Source organism: Nerophis ophidion, linkage group LG07 (assembly GCF_033978795.1).
Source record: "Nerophis ophidion isolate RoL-2023_Sa linkage group LG07, RoL_Noph_v1.0, whole genome shotgun sequence".
NCBI classification, from domain to species: Eukaryota; Metazoa; Chordata; class Actinopteri; order Syngnathiformes; family Syngnathidae; genus Nerophis; species Nerophis ophidion.
In genome coordinates, this window is record NC_084617.1 from 57493226 (window position 1) to 57509406 (window position 16181).

A 16181-nucleotide genomic window follows, 5' to 3' on the forward strand; every position below is an offset into this window, starting at 1 on the left:
ATCCCAATGATGACCACACAAATGTACTTTCAGATAATGAACACAAACATAATTAGCTGTCTCTAAAATTAGCTGTCTTTCAGCACACCATGGGTAAACAAAGACACCAAACTAGAAAAGTGACTTGCTTACAATTGCTCAATTCAGAGTAAAAAAAAAAGAAATAAAATGTATTTTATTCTGTTTTACAGTTAAACTATTTCAATAATGTACCTTAAGGAGACTCAATTCAGATCCTGCTTATTCCTTTAACTAAATTTTGGTAGCCTTCTAACTACAAAATATGAGAATATGTATATTTGTACGGTACATTCTTCTTGTAATTGGGTTAAGATTTATTTGACCCTTTATCTTTTTGAGCTATCACCAAATAGATGTTGCGTCGCCATTTCTTCATACAAGTACATTCACCCAACATAAACATTATTAATGTGTTGCCTTTGTTCACAGCTGTAGGATATTGTTTCCAGAACTGCTCAGTAATGCAACATATTCTAATTCCAAGAACTAGAGGTTACAGGAACCAAAAGTTTCAGGAACTTTTGGTTCCTGGAACCTCCAGGGCATGGCTGTCAAACTCTGGCCCGCGGGCCAAATTTGGCCCATTGTGTAATTTCATTTGGCCCTTGAGGTAATATCAAATTAAGATTAGAGCTGGCCCGCTGATATTATACAGGGTCGATGCCTCTGTAACACTGCATTCACTGCTGATACTCATACTTGCCAACCCTCACGATTTTCCCAGGAGACTCCCAAAGTTCAGTGCCCCTCCCGAAAATTTCTCGGAGAAACCATTCTTCCGAATTTCTACCGATTTCCACCCGGACAACAATATTGGGGGCGTGCCTTCTAGGCACTGCCTTTAGCGTCCTCTACAGCCTGTCGTCACGTCCGCTTTTACGCCATACAAACCACGTGCCGGCCCAGTCACAGAATATATGCGGCTTTAACACACACAAGTGAATGCAAGGCATACTGTATCAACAAACATAAGGGTCACACTGAAGGTGGCCGTATAAACAACTTTAACACTTTTACAAATATGCGCCACACTGTGAAACCACACCAAACAAGAATGACAAACACATTTCGGGAGAACATCTGCACCGTAGCACAACATAAACTCAACAGAAGAAATACCCAGAACGCCTTGCAGCACTAACTCTTCCGGGATGCTACAATATACACCCCTGCTACCACCAAACCCCGCTCCCCCAATTTTTATTTAAATTTATTTGATATGCCATTGATATTTTTTTAATAATTATTATAATTTGAAACGGGATTTTGTACGTGACTATAAAGTTATACAGGCCTTGCTTGTTTAATATTCAACGCAAAACTTGTTTAGGTACCTATTAAAAGGTTAATTTGTTCAACATTGGCCCGCGGCTTTGTTCAGTTTTAAAATTTGGCCCACTCTGTATTTCAGTTTGACACCCCTACTCTAGGGCCTGATGTCAAAAATATGGGGCTGAATAATGTATGTGCAAGGATGAAGGACATGGCCGCCAGGCTGAATAGACACAATAGACTTTAAATACTGATCAAAACAGGAAATGACAAATTATATTGCAACACTTTAAAAGGGCAGAAGGATAAGTGGTTTGGCAAGAAGAGAAAGTGAGTGTTTTAAAGAAGCAAAATGATGAAAATGATCATGTTACATTAGGAAGTACCATAGCCTTTTCGCATGAACAATGGGATTATGACTGGGCTTCAGATTACGCACATGCTCTTGTGGATGAACTACCAGTCTGTGGTGTCCAGTGTTCTGTTTCTACACGGTAGTTTGCTGAGGGGGAAATACATCTAAGGACAGCTCCAGACTGGAGAAACTGATCAGGCGGGCCGGCTCTACGATCAGAATAAAACTGGACTCACTGGTGACGGTGGCAGAGAAGAAGACTGTGGAAAAACTAGTGAGCATCATGGACAGGGGCGCCAAAAAGGGGGGGGTAAAGGAGACGGATTCTAGGGGCCCATGATGGAGGGGGGCCCAGAGAGGCCCCCCTCTTGTATGTAAAATCGCATCAAAAAATGTTGCAGCTGTGTTGGGGGCCCTGTAAAGATTATTTTCATGGGGCCCAAAATCTCTAGCGGCGCCCCTGATCATGGATGATGCCAGTCACCCTCTGCATACCATTATCAGTAGCCGGGGGAGCCTGTTCAGTGCTAGACTGCTTCATCCCAAGTCCAGGACTATCCATCCATCCATCCATCCATTTTTTACCGCTTATTCCCTTTCGGGGTCGCTGGTGCCTATAGTCCAGGACTAATAGTCTGAAAAACTTTTTTGTACCACACGCCATCACACTGTACAAATCCTCTCTGGGGAGAAGGGGGTACTTAAATGGCAGGGGATGCAAAACAATAACATATACCCCGATTATTTATTATTTCCTGAGGGAACTCTCCTGAAGGAATCAATAAAGTACTATCCATCTATCTATCTATCTATCTATCTATCTATCTATCTATCTATCTATCTATCTATCTATCTATGCGGAATGGCGAGCAGCTGGTAACCGAGGGGAGGATAAGGTGCTGCTGCATCAACGGAGCAACATGGGGGCAAATTTCTGCAATCAAAGGGGGCGAAAAAGGATGTCAACAAAAATTGAAAACATGCATTCTATTGTCTAGCACAGTGGTTGTCAACATTTTTTCAGTGATGTACCCCCTGTGAACATTTTTTTAATTCAAGTACCCCATAATCAGAGCAAAGCATTTTTGGTTGTAAAAAAAGAGATAAAGAAGCAAAATACAGCACTATGTCATCAGTTTCGGATTTTTTAAATTGTATAACAGTGCAAAATATTGCTCATTTGTAGTGGTCTTTCTTGAACTACTTGTAAAAAAAGATATAAAAATAACTAAAAACTTGTTGAAAAATAAACAAGTGATTCAATTATAAATAAAGATTTCTACACATAGAAGTAATCATCAACTTAAAGTGCCCTCTTTGGGGATTGTAATTGAGATCCATCTGGATCCTGTCATGTCTGAGTGGTCATGTTTTGTTTTAATCATCTTCGGTTTTGTTTTTTGGACATTGTTTCCTGCTTTTGGACTTCCTTGTTTGCTTTGTTTCCATGCCAACCCATTAGTTTTCACCTGTCCCCATGTCGTGCACCTGTTTTCAATCACCATAGTATTATTTAAGCCACAGTTACCAGGTAGTCAGCCTGGCAACATCACCTCCTTCCCACGTCTACCACCTGTTATGCCTTCCATGCCAATGATCCATGCCCTTTGTCGTTTTCCAAGTAAGTTTTTTGTTATTCATGCCATTGTGCAAGTGTTTTGTTTTATGTTCATAGATTTGTTTCATAGCCAAGTTTTGTACCTCCATTGTGAGCGCTTTTTGTTTGTTCCTGTTTTTAGTTAGTATTAAAATAAAGAAATGTCTTTACCTTCACGCCGTTTCCATTCCATTCGCTTTGCACCTCGGGAACACAATCTACGCCCAAGTCCAAGTCTTGACAGATTCATGAACTTAATTCTAAATATTTCTTCACAAAAAAAGAAATCTTTAACACCAATATTTAAGGAACGTGTCCACAAAAAATCTAGCTGTCAACACTGAATATTGCATTGTTACATTTCTTTTCACAGTTTATGAACTTACATTCAGATTTTGTTGAAGTATTATTCAATAAATATATTTATTAAGGATTTTTGAATTGTTGCTATTTTTAGAATATATATTTTTTAAATCTCACGTACCCCTTGGCATACCTTCAAGTACCCCCAGGGGTACGCGTACCCCCATTTGAAAACCACTGGTCTAGCAGGACCAACACCACCTGTTATCGTCACAAAGTTCAACAACTAAAAATACAGACGTCAACATCAGTGGTTCTCAAATGGGGGTACGCGTACCCATGGAGGTACTTGAAGGTATGCCAAGGGGTATGTGAGATTTTTTTTAAATATTCTAAAAATAGCAACAATTCACAAATCCTTTATGAATACATTTATTGAATAATACTTCAACAAAATATGAATGTATGTTCATAAACTGTGAAAAGAAATGCAATAATCCAATATTCAGTGTTGACAGCTAGATTTTTTGTGGACATGTTCCATAAATATTGATGTTAAAGATTTCTTTTTTTGTGAAGAAATGTTTAGAATTAAGTTCATGAATCCAGATGGATCTCTATTACAATCCCCAAAGAGGGCACTTTAAGTTGATGATTACTTCTATGTGTAGAAATCTTTATTTATAATTGAATCACTTGTTTATTGTGTTTCGGATTTCAATCTATTTATTTATAGCCCACAGTCCTTTAGAAGTCACACGTTGGGATTTATATAACAAAACCTCCTTCACAGTAATTTTTCTTCTCAGGATTCTTAAGTATTGAGAAATCGGGTCCAGTTTGCTTATTAAATTGCATTTCTATTTTTTTTAAAACATTCCATCTTTCACACCGGAAGTGAACTTGATTTGAACATGTACAAGTTAAGGTGTGCATGACTTATCTGTAAAAGTCATGGAGAAGGGGTAGAATTATAGCCGTTGTAATCTCTGCTTTTTCCTACTCCGTTTCGAATAAGTTGAATTGGACAAATCACTTGTGTGTTTTTAGTTATTTTTATATCTTTTATTTCCAAATAATTCAAGAAAGACCACTTCAAATGAGCAATATTTTGCACTGTTATACAATTTAATAAATCAGAAACTGATGACATAGTACTGTATTTTACTTCTTTACTGTATCTCTTTTTTTCAACCAAAAATGCTTTGCTCTGATTAGGGGGTACTTGAATTAAAAAAATGTTCACAGGGGGTACATCACTGAAAAAGGTTGAGAACCACTGGTCTACATCAATGGGCATCTGACAGAACACAACGCTGACATCGCCAGGAAGGCGCACGGGTTGAGGAAGCAGCGGAAAATTCAGGGCACTTGGAGCGCCAACCTAAAAATCTACATCAAGTTAAACGGAGGACAAGATGAAGCCATATTACTTGTTGTCAAAATCTATTGCCCTCTCGGTAACAGTTAGAGATGCTACCTCGGTAAAAGCATTTAAGTCCCATTTTAAAACTAATTTGTATGCGCTAGCCTTTAAATAGACCACACTTTTAGATCAGTTGATCTGCCGTCTCTTTTCTGCTCTGCCCCGCTCTTCTGCATGGAGATGTTATTAGGTGACCACAGATGAGTCACTAGCTGTTCAAAGTCGGGACCCGGAGTGGACCACTCATCTGTGCATCAGTTGGGGACGTCTCTGTGCTGCTGACTCGTCTCCACTCAAAATGATACCCTGCTGGCCTCACTACGGTCTGGACTCTCACACTATTAACTAGATCCACTCCACGTCCATTGCACTCCAAGTGCCCGGATGTCAAACTTTGATTGATGATTGATTGATGTATATTTTGGGATTTATTATGAAGTGTACAAATAAGTCAACATTTTTAACCAGTATTTATATATAAAGCAGTGTTACTTTTGATGACTAGAAATGTGTGTCTTAGTTATCGTCAACAACCTAGTTCCCTCTGACTAAAATAGGACGATAACGAGTCAAAGCAAATGCACGTTGACGAAAACTATGAGGAAAATAATTGACAGAGATGAAATCCAGTCATATTTGTTTTCGTCTTTATTTGGGTGGGACAAGTTAGGAATCTATCAGTAGCATGCAGATGAGGGGCAAGGGTAAATAACAGCGGGGATCCAATCAGAACTACAACTTCGAAGACACAGTGTTTGGATTTTTCACCGGGAAACCAGACTATGTTGTAGGGATGTAATGATAAAAGGTAATAACACTCCCGACTGTTAGTATTAACCTTTTGAACTAAAATGATCTGTAAACCGATAACTGCACTTTTATAAACTCACAGTCCACGGCGGATTTAGCGGGGCCAGCTCGCTAGCTTAAATTAAAAACAATGTTAACACTTTATTTTAAGGTACACCTCTTCACCATTAATGAGTTGCTTATTTACATGCAAATTAGTAACATATTGGCTCTTAATTAGTCATTATTAAGTAAATGTTCAACAGTAAATGGGTTATACTTGTATAGCGCTTTTCTACCTTCTAGGTACTCAAAGCGCTTTGACACTCTTTCCACATTCACCCATTCACACACACATTCGCACACTGATGGCGGGAGCTGCCATGCAAGACCCTAACCACGACCCATCAGGAGCAAGGGTGAAGTGTCTTGCTCAAGGACACAAAGGACGTGACAAGTTTGGTAGAAGGTGGGGATCGAACCAGGAACCCTCAGGTTGCTGGCACGGCCACTCTCCCAACTCCCCAGTACTTATTAATGCCTTATTCTGCATGGCCCCTATTATAAAATAAGTAAGCCATTAACTAAGGATATTCCCTAACCATAACCCTAACCCTGTGGTTCTTAACCTTGTTGGAGGTACCGAACCCCACCAGTTTGATATGCCCATTCACCGAACCCTTCTTAGTGAAAAATAAAACTAGACAAATTCAAATTCAAGACAAAGTTATATGTTTTTGGTAACACTTTAGTATGGGGAACATATTCTAAGCAACGAAAACTTAAATTAGAGTCATTTGGACACTAGGAAAACATATTCTAAATAATAAAGACTTAATTAAAAGGACAGCGTGGCGCGGTGGAGGAGTGGCCGTGCGCAACCCGAGGGTCGCTGGTTCAATCCCCACCTAGTACCAACCTCGTCATGTCCGTTGTGTCCTGAGCAAGACACTTCACCCTTGCTCCTGATGGGTGCTGGTTAGCGCCTTGCATGGCAGCTCCCTCCATCAGTGTGTGAATGGGTAAATGTAGAAGTAGTCTCAAAGCGCTTTGAGTACCTTGAAGGTAGAAAAGCGCTATACAAGTACAACCCATTTATCATTTATTTATTTAATTTACAGTTCTTTGGTTAGGGTTACAATAAGGCCATGCCGAATAAGGAATTAATAAGTACGTAAGACTAGTTAAGAACCAATATGTTACTAATTTGCATGTTAATAAGCAACTAATTAATGGTGAATATGTTCCCCATACTAAAGTGTTACCATGTTATTTTTTTACTGATGCATAAAATGAACTGTGCATGAACATCACCTTGTTCAAAGAACAAAACAACACAGTGCATAAACTCACAACAAATTACACACCACCAAATCAGTCGGCTGTTGCCGTATCCGTAATACGCCGATAGGGAGAAGTTTGTATTTACACGGAGAGTCGGGTGTGTTTTGAAGTGAAGTGAATTAGTGAAGTGAATTATGTTTATATCGCGCTTGTCTCTCGTGACTCAAAGCACTTTACTTAGTGAAACCCAATATCTAAGTTACATTTAAACCAGTGTGGGTGACACTGGGAGCAGGTGGGTAAAGTGTCTTGCCCAAGGACACAACGGCAGTGGCTAAGATGGCGGAAGCGGGGATCGAACCTGGAACCCTCATGTTGCTGGCACGGCCACTCTACCAACCGAGCTATACCGCCCCTCCTGTCCTCCTTGACCTCCGCCGAACGCCTGAGGCCAACTCACCGAACCCCTAGGGTTCGATCGAACCCAGGTTAAGAACCATTGCCCCTAACCCAACCCCAGCCCTAATCCCAACCCTAAACCTAACCTTAACCCTATGTTAATAAGCAACTAATTAATGGTGAATACGTTCTCCATAGCCCTGCGATGAGGTGGCGACTTGTCCAGGGTGTACCCCGCCTTCCGCCCGATTGTAGCTGAGATAGGCGCCGGCGCCCCCCGCGACCCCGAAAGGGAATAAGCGGTAGCAAATGGATGGATGGGATGGACGTTCCCCATACTCAAGTGTTACCAAAACAACATACTCCAATCTAAACTTATATGAACGCATTAGTGTCTGAGCAACTAAGCCATTCAGTTGTGCACATTTTACCTACAAGCTGTGCTCCCTTAGCACGGATTTATGATGGTCAATCGTTCCTCAGAGGAAAAGAGACCAGGCGTTTTTATGGTGCGTTCAAGTACCGCTAAACAGAGTAGGACAGACACAACGCCCGCCAGAAGTGATACATAATTAGAATAGATTTTATTTGTTACGCACTTTTCCTTTAAATAAATATGAAAGTGCCACTGTACAAACAAATATTTACAGTACAACAGTTAAAGATTAGCTATTAAAACAGATAAAACACTAAGACTAAAACACTTCAGTGAAAAATAACAAACACGATAAATGCAAAATAGTTTTTATTTATTTTAGTTATGTTTAAAAATATTTTTGAGCACATTCCACAATAATAACGATCCCCGTGATAATTTTGGTCACAATAACCGTGATATGAAATTCTCATATCGTTACATCCCTACTGTATTGTCACACACATCGTCACAATATGTCTTCTACCTCTGGAAGAATGAGAAGACATATTTTACCATTGCAAGGTTGAAAAACAAATCAAGTTGTAAAACCTGTGGTTTCCTTTTATCCGGTAAAAATACAACCAACTTGAAGCATATTCTGCAGCCTAATTATGCAACAGTAGGTAGGCTTTAACTAATATTTCCAAATGACTCAAAATGTACTGAATTGCTGTTACTATTAAAGACAGTAGAGAAGGAGTGAGTGAGCTTGTCCGCCAATCTAGAATAAAAACAGTTTGTTTCTTTAGGTGACCGTTTCAAAAAAGTGCTAAATTTTAGTTAAAACAATAACACATAATACGGTTGAAACGTTCTTACTGAAATATTCATGGAGTGCGGGTTTTGTTGTGAATTTAGATTTTCAGATGCTCTACAATAATGATGAATAAAAGTGCTTTCAAAACCACTTCAAAGATATGTTGTCCACTATACTTAAGTCGACAAAATTTGGTGTATTTTTTGTTGATTTAAATATTGACGAATTACGTAGACTAAATTTGAATAAATTAAATTAATTTAGATGACTAAAATATGACAAAAACTAAAATATTCTAAAACTAAAATTAAATTAAAAACAGCTGTCAAAATTAAAGGCCTACTGAAATTAGATTTTCTCTCATTTAAACGGGAATAGCAGGTCCATTCTATGTGTCATACTTGATCATTTCGCGATATTGCCATATTTTTGCTGAAAGGATTTAGTCGACAAAATCGACGACAAAGTTCGCCACTTTTGGTACTTCCCGAAAAAGCCTCACCTTTAAAGGAAGTCGCAGTGTGGGGGCTCCTCACATATTCACATTGATTTTAATGGGAGCCTCCAACAAAAACAGTTATTCGGAACGAGAAAATGACAAATTCCCCATTAATTTGAGCGAGGATGAAAGATTTGTGTTTGAGGATATTGATAGCGACGGACTAAAAAAAAAAAAAACGAGTTTAAAAAAAACGCAATAGCATTGGGATGTATTCCGATGTTTTTAGACACATTTAGTAGGATAATTCTGGGAAATTCCTTATCTTTCTATTGTGTTGCTAGTGTTCTAGTGAATTTAATATTACCTGATAGTCGGAGGTGTACGGCCACGGGTGTGTTGACGCCATGTCTCACGGGTGTTGACGGCAGCTATAGACGACAAAGCTCAGCTGATATCCGGTAAGTGGCGACTTTTTAACCACAATTTTCTCACCGAAACCTGCTGGTTGACATTCGGTTGGGATCCATGTCTGCTTGACCGCGCTCTGATCCATAGTAAAGTTTCAGCTCCGGGAATTTTAAACAAGGAATCACCTTGTGTTTGTGTGGCTAAAGGCTAAAGCTTCCCAATTCCATCTTTCTACTTTGACTTCTCCAATATTAATTGAACAAATTGCAAAAGATTCAGCAACACAGATCTCCAAAATACTGTTTAATTATGCCTTTAAAGCAGACGACTTTTAGCTGTGTGTGTGCATAGCGCTCATACTTCCTAAAAACGCGTGACGTCCTGCGTACACGTCATCATTACACGACGTTTCCAAGACGAAACTCCCAGTAAATTTTAAATTGTAATTTAGTAAACTAAAAAGGCCGTATTGGCATGTGTTGCAATGTTAATATTTCATCATTGATATATAAACTATCAGACTGCATGGTCGGTAGTAGTGGGTTTCAGTAGGCCTTTAACACTGATATACTGTATCAATGTGCTCGATCTTTATTACCTCTGCCACGACAAAATGTAAACGTGTGTTCCTTCACATCAGTTTCCAACCTAACAACATTAATAAGTCAAAAGACGGATATAATTATAGATTCCAATTAAATTTTTTGTCTTAGGTCATTTCACTGCCGTTGCATAAGTCAAAAGACGGATATAATTATAGATCCCAATTAAATTTTTGGTCTTAGGTCATTTCACTGCCGTTGCATAAGTCGCACTGCCGAGGCATTCACTGACTGTTCGTAACCTGCAGTGACCTTTAACTTATCTACAGCCAATGGTGTGTTTAACAAACATTTTCAGGATTTGGCAAGGATTGCCACAAATGACAGTATTTCTCTTCTACTGCATTATTTTAAGTTCATGGATCGATCATTTTCCATCATTATTTACACTATAATATTTCCATTTTCGTTAGAAAGAACGTTTATCTGTGTTTCGGATTTCAATCTATTTATTTATAGCCCACAGTCCTTTAGAAGTCACACATTAGGATTTAAATAACAAAACCTCTTTCACAGTAATTTTTCTTCTCAGGATTCTTAAGTATTGGGCAATCGGGTCCAGTTTGCTTATTAATTTGCATTTCTATTTTTTTGAACACATTCCTTCTTTCACACAGGAAGTGAACTTGATTTGAACATGTACAAGTTAAGGTGTGCATGACTTATCTGTAAAAGTCATGAAGAAGGGGTAGAATTATAGCCATTGTAATCTCTGCTTCTTCCTACTCCGTTTCGAATAAGTTGAATTGTACAAATATAACCAGTTGTTTTTTCTTAATGTAATGTGTTAAAAATGCCTAACTTATTCCTGGAACTTTTAGTTGCAGGGACTTTTGTGTGGCATCCGTGAAAACAACACTGATGCTGTCATGGGGAGTGATATGAAGGCAGACTGGTTTACAAGTTTCATTTTGGCACGCATAGCTACGAGAAGTGGATAGACTCTTTTGAACGTATTATCAGAGAAATACAATCAGCCTGACTTTGCTCCAGTAACTCAAATCAACCGACCCAACGAGCAGGTGGATATGGAATAAATAGCTTGTTCTTCAGTTTGTCTGTGCTCCATAATGTTATTTTGTTCCCACGGTTTGACGGACACCTCGACAATGGTTAGCACCTTATTTCATTTATTTTAACTTCTGCTGAATCAAAGGGATAACCTTTTACGGCAGGGGTGTCAAACTCAAATACAGAGTGGGCCAAAATTTAAAACCGAACAAAACCGCGGGCCGAGGTTGAACAAATTAATCCTTTAATAGGGACCCAAACAAGTTTTGCATTGAATATTGACCAAGCAAGGCTTATATAACTTTATAGTGACATTCAAAATCGAGTTTAAAATAATAATAATTAAAAAATATCAATGGCCGAAGTATTCCCGTGTAGTGGTCTAATGCCTGGAAGCGAAGAATGATTGAACAAAATAAACATACTGTGATGGGTGTCACGGTAATGCAGTGGTCAGCACGTCTGCCTTGCAGTCAGGAGATCTGGGTTTGAATTGGTTGGAATCTATCTGTGGAGTTTGTAAGTTTATAACATAATTCCCTTGGTTTTTTTCCCCAATGTCCAAAAAACATGCATGTTAGGTCAAAGATGTGGTTCTCAACCTTTTTTCAGTGATGTACCCCTGTGAAGATTTTTTTAAATTCAAGTACCCCCTAATCAGAGCAAAGCAGGGGAGTATAGTAGCAGCGGGGGCCGTCTACAGAGCAGACCCCAGCGGTGTGATCGGAAACGCGGATGCCAAGCGGGGCTAAAAACAAAGCAGAAGGCTAATCCCCACAGAACACCACTTTCCTCCATCCTGAAGCCGGATTTAAATGGAAGATGCGAGACTACTGGTCTGTGTATGGAGTCAGTTAAATTAGAACACGTTTTTTTTGCTTTGATTGTTTCAGAGTTGGACATGTGTTCTACTGAGGTGGCAAACTATGATGCGTTCAGTTTATCAAAGCAACAAACAAACAATCGGAAAATTCCCGTAGTATCAATTCCTAGATATGGTCGTAATTATACTAAATGCACTGGGCATAATAAACACAACATTATTAATATTGCTACCACGGATAATTTGATCAAAAATTCCCTAAAACAGCCCACTACCTATAATATAGGTTTTTTAAACATAAGATCGTTGTCTCCCAAAACGTTGTTAGTTAAGTATATCATCAGAGACAACAATCTTAACGTCATCAGTCTCAGCGAAACCTGGCTTAAACCAAACGACTTTTTTGCGCTAAATGAGGCATGTCCTCCTAACTTTACACATGCGCATATTGCCCGTCCTCTTAAAAGGGGTGGGGGGGTCGCACTAATATACAACGAAAACTTTAACCTTAGTCCTAACATAAATAATAAATATAAATCGTTTGAGGTGCTTACTATGAGGTCTGTCACACCGCTGCCTCTACACCTGGCTGTTATGTACCGCCCCCCAGGGCCCTATTCGGACTTTATCAATGAATTCTCAGAGTTTGTTGCTGATCTAGTGACACACGCCGATAATATAATCACAATGGGGGACTCTAATATCCATATGAATACCCCATCGGACCCACCGTGCGTAGCGCTCCAGACTATAATTGATAGCTGTGGTCTCACACAAATAATAAATGAACCCACGCATCGCAACGGTAATACGATATACCTAGTGCTTGTCAGGGGTATCACCATTTCCAAAGTTACGATACTCCCGTATACTAAAGTATTGTCTGATCATTACCTTAAAAAATTTGAGGTTCAGATGCATGTTCGTCAAACTAATAATAATAATAACTGCTATAGCAGCCGCAACATTAATACGGCCACAACGACAACATATGTGGGCTCTATTGATAACCACATTAACAACTTTAACAACGCCCTGCGCGAAACCATTGATAACATAGCACTGCTAAAGTTAAAAAAGGCTCCAAAAAAGCGTACCCCGTGGTTTACAGAAGAAACTAGAGCTCAGAAATTATTATGTAGAAAGCTGGAACGCAAATGGCGCACGACTAAACTTGAGGTGCACCATCAAGCATGGAGTGATAGTTTAATAACTTATAAACGCATGCTTACCTTAGCTAAAGCTAAATATTACTCAAATCTCATCCACCGTAATAAAAACGATCCTAAATTTTTGTTTAGTACAGTAGCATCGCTAACCCAACAAGGGACCCCTTCCAGTAGCTCCACCCACTCAGCTGATGACTTTATACAATTCTTTAGTAGGAAAATTTAAGTCATTAGAAAGGAGATTAAAGACAATGCGTCCCAGCTACAACGGGGTTCTATTAACACTGACACGATTGTATATACGGCGGATACTGCCCTCCAAAATAGTTTCTCTCGTTTTGAGGAAATAACATTAGAGGAATTGTTACAACGTGTAAATGGAATAAAACAAACAACATGTTTACTTGACCCACTTCCTGGGAAACTGATCAAAGAGCTCTTTGTATTATTAGGTCCATCAGCGCTAAATATCATAAACTTATCACTTTCCTCGGGCACTGTTCCCCTAGAATTCAAAAAAGCGGTTATTCATCCTCTTCTTAAAAGACCTAACCTCGATCCTGACCTCATGGTAAACTACCGACCGGTGTCTCACCTTCCCTTTAATTCAAAAATCCTCGAAAAAATTGTTTGCGGAGCAGTTAAATGAACACCTAGCGTCTAACAATCTATGTGAAACCTTTCAATCCGGTTTCAGGGCAAATCACTCCACGGAGACAGCCCTCGCAAAAATGACTAATGATCTATTGCTAACGATGGATTCTGATGCGTCATCTATGTTGCTGCTCCTCGATCTTAGCGCTGCTTTCGATACCGTCGATCATAATATTTTATTAGAACGTATCAAAACACGAATTGGTATGTCAGACTTAGCCCTGTCTTGGTTTAACTCTTATCTTACTGATAGGATGCAGTGCGTCTCCCAGAACAATGTGACCTCGGACTACGTTAAGGTAACGTGTGGAGTTCCCCAGGGTTCGGTCCTTGGCCCTGCACTCTTGAGCATCTACATGTTGCCGCTAGGTGACATTATACGCAAATACGGTGTTAGCTTTCACTGTTATGCTGATGACACCCAACTCTACATGCCCCTAAAGCTGACCAACACGCCGGATGGTAGTCAGCTGGAGGCGTGTCTTAATGAAATTAAACAATGGATGTCCGCTAACTTTTTGCAACTCAACGCCAAAAAAACGGAAATGCTGATTATCGGTCCTGCTAGACACTGACCTCTATTTAATAATACAACTCTAACATTTGACAACCAAACAATTAAACAAGGCAACTCGGTAAAGAATCTGGGTATTATCTTTGACCCAACTCTCTCCTTTGAAGCACACATTAAAAGTGTTACTAAAACAGCCTTCTTTCATCTCCGTAATATCGCTAAAATTCGCACCATTCTGTCCACTAAAGACGCTGAGATCATTATCCATGCGTTTGTTACGTCTCGCCTCGACTACTGTAACGTATTATTTTCGGGTCTCCCTATGTCTAGCATTAAAAGATTACAGTTGGTACCAAATGCGGCTGCTAGACTTTTGACAAGAACAAGAAAGTTTGATCACATTACGCCTGTACTGGCTCACCTGCACTGGCTTCCTGTGCACTTAAGATGTGACTTTAAGGTTTTACTACTTACGTATAAAATACTACACGGTCTAGCTCCATCCTATCTTGCCGATTGTATTGTACCATATGTCCCGGCAAGAAATCTGCGTTCAAAGGACTTCGGCTTATTAGTGATTCCCAAAGCCCAAAAAAAGTCTGCGGGCTATAGAGCGTTTTCATTTCGGGCTCCAGTACTCTGGAATGCCCTCCCGGTAACAGTTCAAGATGCCACCTCAGTAGAAACATTTAAGTCTCACCTTAAAACTCATTTGTATACTCTAGCCTTTAAATAGACACCCTCTTTTTAGACCAGTTGATTTGCCGTTTCTTTTCTTTTTCTCCTATGTCCCACTCTCCCTTGTGGAGGGGTTCCGGTCCGATCCGGTGGCCATGTACTGCTTGCCTGTGTATCGGTTGGGGATATCTCTGCGCTGCTGATCCGCCTCCGCTTGGGATGTTTTCCTGCTGGCTCCGCTGTGAACGGGACTCTCGCTGCTGTGTTGGATCCGCTTTGGACTGGACTCTCGCGACTGTGTTGGATCCATTATGGATTGAACTTTCACAGTATCATGTTAGACCCGCTCGACATTACAGTATCATGTTAGACCCGCTCGACATCTATTGCTCTCCTCCTCTCCAAGGTTCTCATAGTCATCATTGTCACCGACGTCCCACTGGGTGTGAGTTTTCTTTGCCCTTATGTGGGCCTACCGAGGATGTCGTAGTGGTTTGTGTTGTGGTTTGTGCAGCCCTTTGAGACACTAGTGATTTAGGGCTATATAAGTAAACATTGATTGATTGATACACACAAGACAAATGCATCTAGTTGCTAAAAATAGACACCCACTGTAAAAAAAAAAAAAATTGAAATACTTTTCCTCATTCTTTTCTACGTCAGACTCTCTATTTCTTTGTTTGTGGAGTTCATGAGAATGTTAGTTCTCGTGCTGGATGTTTACTGCTGGAGCCCAGCATATCATGTTCAGTGCGTGTACACAATAGCAAGTCAAGATACATCATTGTTGAATGCCATCCGCCTATAGAGAATACCGAGAAGACGGAAGCAAACAAAAACATTTCGCAACACTGACATTTTTTCCGTAATTTTTTTTTTTTTAAACATTTTAACATTCCTAAGATGGTGCCGGTGTAGTGGCTGCTGTTGGCAGGAGCTCTGTGCTCTTGTGTCCTTTTTTTGTGTTTCCACATGTTTTTTTTTTTGTTTGTTTTTTTTGCTTTTTGGTTGGGGACCCTTTGAGTCTGCGTGACAAGGGGTGGCACTTTTGTGACTTCTGCGGTGCTTTTTTGTGAACTTCTGGATCTGCCTCCCGGGAGCCTTTTGGCCATGTAGAGCAGCTGCTGGGTCTCTACCACACCAGAGTCCATTTGGAGAGACTGGAGGAGATGCGGATGTAGAGACAGGGCCACGGAGCTGGCGCTGAGCGCCGGGACGGACGGGCTTCACAGTGTCTTGACTGAATGAGCAGGTATCGG

At 39.9% G+C, this 16181-nt stretch overlaps 1 protein-coding gene across 3 annotated transcripts in view; it reads left to right on the forward strand.

Moving 5' to 3' along the window:
• Positions 1 to 16181, forward strand: part of sftpbb (surfactant protein Bb) — a 63767-nt gene that overhangs the window by 15440 nt on the left and 32146 nt on the right. Inside the window, exon 1 of one of the 3 annotated variants that reach the window (XM_061906644.1) lies at positions 9503 to 9521. The exons of 1 other annotated variant lie outside the window; for it this stretch is intronic. Coding sequence is in view for 1 of the 2 variants with exons in the window: in XM_061906647.1 (XP_061762631.1) it covers positions 16167 to 16174 (8 nt within the window). In the remaining variant the exon portion in view is untranslated. Of the gene's footprint in view, positions 1 to 9502; positions 9522 to 15816; positions 16175 to 16181 lie in introns of those variants that run through there. One more of the 3 variants, XM_061906647.1, reaches the window with a different exon arrangement.